The 5175-nt window shown below is 39.8% G+C and overlaps 1 protein-coding gene across 1 annotated transcript; it reads right to left on the reverse strand.

Annotated features, from left to right (window-relative positions):
* Window positions 1-3827: 3827 nt before the first annotated feature.
* Window positions 3828-4796, reverse strand: LOC124505742 (olfactory receptor 52B2). The gene has a single exon (XM_047071767.1). It carries the CDS (start codon window positions 4794-4796, stop codon window positions 3828-3830), a length of 969 nt encoding a protein of 322 aa, XP_046927723.1.
* Window positions 4797-5175: the final 379 nt, after the last annotated feature.

A 5175-nucleotide genomic window follows, 5' to 3' on the forward strand; every position in this document is an offset into this window, starting at 1 on the left:
TATCAGTAAACAGGATAAGTAATATTTTAATACAATTTTTAAATCAAAATTAATGCAAAATATCCATGATGAACAATATGTCAAAATTTAAAATAAAGACAGAATTGACCATGCTGTACTGAACCATATCAGAGCCCAAGACAAAAGGGAAAATGGGAGCACCTATATATATGTGTGTGTTTTATGTGATTTTAATGGTTCATTTTTTCCCTAATTTTATTTTGGAAGCATTATCTATGAATTTCTCCCACCAAAGCCATTAAAAGTATAATAAATTCTAACTTTTATATAAATAGTATATTTAAACTTAATGCTTTGAGTTTTAATACACTTACTTTTCAGTGTTCAATATTTTTTTAAACCACTTTAATTCTGGGGGAAAAAATCAGCCATACTCCCCGCTCTGCATAGTCAAAATCTCTGCAGCAGTTTAAGAGGTCAAGTGTGTACTTATACTACATTATCCAGAGGACTGAAGAAGATCTCATCTGAATCAATAGTTTATTCAGTTTATTTCAGGAAAACCTAAAATTCTTGAGAACCAAATATTTATCACCTTCCCAGAAACTTACCCAAGATCAAGAGAAAGTTCTTCCCCAACATGTGAAAGAAGCAGACAGATGCAGACTCTGGAGCAAAATAGGACAGACAGTATTTGAACCTCATCCACAGGAATCCCTTCGGCAAGAAGAGAGCTTCTATTCCACTAGGTCTTTAGGGAGTGTCTGGTTCAATTAGACAGAAGCAGACCCCAGGAGGACTAATCTCCAGAGATCACTCACCCAGGAACCAGAGTGGGTGGGCAATCTATGTCCTACCTGCAGCAGTCTGTACACACAGCACCTGTTAATGACTCCATGTCTCTGGCTAAGATATGGACAGACTGGATTTGAGTTGCTGCTAGTCAATACATAGAACATTAAAACCCTGCCTATACCTGCTAGACCTCAATGTACATAGAAACCTGTGGAGATGTAGAAGAAATAATAGATCACAAGGAATTAAGTGGTGTGTGTGTGTGTGTGTGTGTGTGTGTGTGTCCGTCCAAATGATTTTCAGTCATAAATTAGACAATATTTAACAGTGAAGGGTCCAGAGGTCAAACACCTCACCAACATTTCAAATTAGCAATCTATAAATATACATAGGGAACCCTATGCTAGATGCTGGAACTATAGTGATGAGTAAGACATATTCTCTACTCTCACAGAACCCAAGTTCTGATGACTTCATAGAGTAATTAATATTCAGTTGAAACCATTAATGTCATTGCTGTGGAGAACCAGAGGACAAAGTTATCACCTCTGACTTGGGGGGTATTGGCGAAGACTTCAAAAGGGAATTGACATCAATATTCTACCATTTGCCAGCTGAATGGCTTTAATTACTCATCCTCTATGAACCTTGGGTGCCCCTGTGTATAAAACAGAGATAGCAAAGGTACTATCTCATAAGGCTGTATAAGGATTAAATAAGCTAATGCAGCAGAGCACTTAACATGGTTCCCAGCATAGATCTCTTAATAAACATTAGGTATTGTTTTAACTATTATTATTATCTATGTATTACTATATGGTGTGTTTTGAGATAGTAATGGAAAAGTCAGTTAGGACTAGATTATGAAGTTAATGCTTAGTTTAGAAATTACCCTGTAGTCCCATGATTTCTAAACTGTGGCTAATGGAACAGTAGCCACAGAAAAATTATATGGATGTGGACACAAATATCAATGGTCACTTTAGTGTGGAGATATGCTGCAAACTCTAGCCTTCCCTTGGACAGACATATGCATGACCACAGAGTGTAAGCATTTTTCAGTTATTTGACCATGGAACTTTTTTATTAAATATCCATTATGATATCTGCTATTTCTGTAGAATATTCTATGGAATACAGTTCTATAAGTAATGAAGATTACTTGAAAGTATTTGACAGAAAGCAGCATCATTAGCCATGCCTTTTAGAATGTTTAACTTTGAGTCAATTGGTAGTTTAGGTTACAGTGTAAAAGACTGAAAAAAATGAAATCAATTAAGAAGCTAATGCAGTATCTGAGGTGAAAGATGATAACAGACATAATTAATTGGTAGAGGCAATGTTACAAAGAAGACTAACAATACTAAGAACTTAGCATTAATGAAATATTTCTCAGATACTTATGATGAGACAAGGATTGTGTTAATTGCTACATATATGGTTTATTTCACTTAATCCTCTCAACAACCCTATGAGATATTATTACTATCCCCATTTTACAGATGAAATATATTTCACATATTCATACAGCTAGAAAGCAATAGGGGCAATGCTTTAATCCTGACAGGACTCCAAATATTATCCACATAGCTATTTAGTGGTACAATCAATATCAGTAACAATCATTAACTTCTTGAGGAACAGGACAGAGAGGAATTTGAGAAATTCCCCCAGGGTTTCCAGCTCAATGTAGTTGCTGGAATCATCATAATCTAGTTCCTAAGAAAAGGAATGGAACGGGAAGAAAAGCTAGCCTGAATGATATAGTTCTACATTCTGGAGGAGATATCCAGTTAATACGTAGATTTACACATGTAATACCCCAAAAAAGAGTTCTAGGATGGAGAAAGAGATGTTGTACTCATTTGCGTCAGTGGTGGTTGAAGAAATGAGTGTACATGACCTTTTCTGAGAAAGCATGAAGGAATGAAGGTCAAGACTGTGAACTCCAAGAGACTACTCCAACTTTGCTAACCTGTCCAGGAACAATGTGCTATAATTACTAATAATGAGAAGGGTAGGAGCCAGGTTAGAAAAGAAAATCAAGAGTGACCTGTTTCCTCCTACTCTAGTCTATTCCCTGATCTCTGTGTTACAGCAAACATGCAAGAAGTAAGAAACTCTGCAATCTGCAGCTTGTTTACTTCCCTGACACCAAAGTGACTTTGTGAGGAACTGGTTTACTCATCCCTGGTGTGTGGACTAATTTAGCTGATCACTTAAGTGCATAAGAGAAATGCTGTTCTAACATCAGGAGGTAATTGGGTAGTTGTGCTCCCATTCATTTTTCAAACATTTATTGTGTCCCAGGCATTTTATAATGCACTGAGAGTACAAATATGAATGACACATACTCTTCTGATTTCAAGGAATTTACAATCAATTAGGGGTACAAACAAATAAACAACCTATTACAATTCACTGCATACATTTTGAGATTTGTACAAGATGCAATCAGTGTACAAAGACAGGAACCTTGGACTGCCTGGAAAACTCAGGAAAGAGTCTTCAGGGAAAGTAGTTCTTGATCTGAAATTTGAAGAATGAGCAGTTTTCCAGATGGCTGAAGGACACGTATGACTGTTTTTCAAAAACAACTGCCATTATAAAAGTGAGTGAAGAGCTACTTGAGTTTGTACAAAGAATCAACGCACATTTGGAGATAAAAAAAAAAGAAACTGTAATCTCTTCAGATGTTAAATATAAAACTATTTTTATTCATGCACTCATAACTCACTTCATGTTATGTTCAGTTCTCTGTGTTTCTGGAGTACGTCTGGTCTACTGAAGATACCAAATGTTCACATCAGAAGCATGTATGCTTAGTTATTATTCCTGGGTTGTGGAAGAGGGGTGTGAGAAGAGAAGAAGATAAAGAATACAAAGAAACAGGAGAAGAAGGCAAAGATGAAGAACCAGAAGAGGAAAAAAGAAAAGTTGGAGGAGGACCACAAAGAAGGTCCACGAAGAAAAAGAGGAAGAGAAGTAAAAGCCCTCTTAGTCCAGGAAATCTCTGTATTTCACACTTAATTTCCTTGATAAAGCTTGGAGGGCAGATTCCTGAGGAGCCATTAGCCCAGAGGGGAAGCACAGCACCAAGTCCTGATGTCAAAGAACCGGTGGGCTACACCCTCCCGGATCTGCTTAGTCTTCACACCATAGACAATGGGATTGAGCATTGGTGGCACCACCACATAAAGATTGGCCAGCAGAATATGGACATGTCGAGGAATGTTATGTCCAAAGCGGTGGGTCAATAATGTAAAGAAGGATGGAACATAAAACATGAGGATGACACAGAGGTGGGAGCCACAAGTGCTAAGGGCCTTGTGCCGGGCATCCTGGGAGGGCAAACGAAACACGGCTCGGAGGATCAGTGAGTAAGACACAGCAATTAGGATCACATCCACGATGACCATGACAATGGGCACTGAGAAGCCATACCAGATGTTAATGGTGATGTCAGCGCAGGCCAAGCGGGCCACTCCAATATGCTCACAATAGGAATGGGGGACAATGTTGGTCCGGCAGAAGGGCAGCCGCTTCAATAAGAAGATCACTGGGAAGATGATGCAGAAGCTTCTGGTGACAATGGCCAGACCAATCCTTCCCACAACACGCCATGTTAGCACGGCTGTATAATGCAGGGGGACACAGATGGCCACAAAGCGGTCAAAGGCCATGGCTAACAGGATGGCTGACTCCCCCACAAACATCACATGGACAAAGAAAACTTGGGTGACACAGGCATCAAAGGCAATGTCATGGGCATGGAGCCAAAAGATGGCTAGAGCCTTGGGTACGGTAGTGGTGGACAGCAGGATGTCTGTGATGGCCAGCATGGAGAGAAAGAAGTACATGGGCTCATGAAGATTACGTTCTGTGATGATGACCACTATCAGGATGCTGTTCCCTACGATGGCAGTGATATACATGAGGCAGAGGGGTATTGACAGCCAAATGTGGTAAGCCTCCCATCCAGGGATGCCCAGTAGGACAAAAACTGCAGGGTGAAAGATGGTAAAGTTGGTGTGAGTCATGATGCACTTTAGAGTCCTCTCTATAATGACTCAGAAGCTGATGAGTCTGCTGAAAGTGACAGGAACAGAAAGGATCTCTGAGTGTGTATGGAGATCATACAAGAGAGCATCAAGTTCTAAACCATGGGACTCTCCACAGGCAAGTTCTCCCAGAGAATGCTCACTTGAGTGTAGGAATGACTTCTGACCCTTGATGCCTCATTAGCATGTAGACCTTCTGTGTCAATCATGCTTCTGGAACCAATAGAGACAGAGGCGCCTGGGTGGCTCAGTCAATTAAGCGTCTGACTCTTGGTTTCAGCTCAGGTCATGATCTCATGGTTTGTGAGTTCAAACACTGTATCGGGATCCGCACTGACAGTGCAGAGCCTATTTGGGA

This window comes from Lynx rufus, unplaced genomic scaffold, assembly GCF_022079265.1.
Source record: "Lynx rufus isolate CCGP_SWC_20201006 ecotype Redwood Valley unplaced genomic scaffold, mLynRuf1.p SCAF_9, whole genome shotgun sequence".
Taxonomy (NCBI): domain Eukaryota; kingdom Metazoa; phylum Chordata; class Mammalia; order Carnivora; family Felidae; genus Lynx; species Lynx rufus.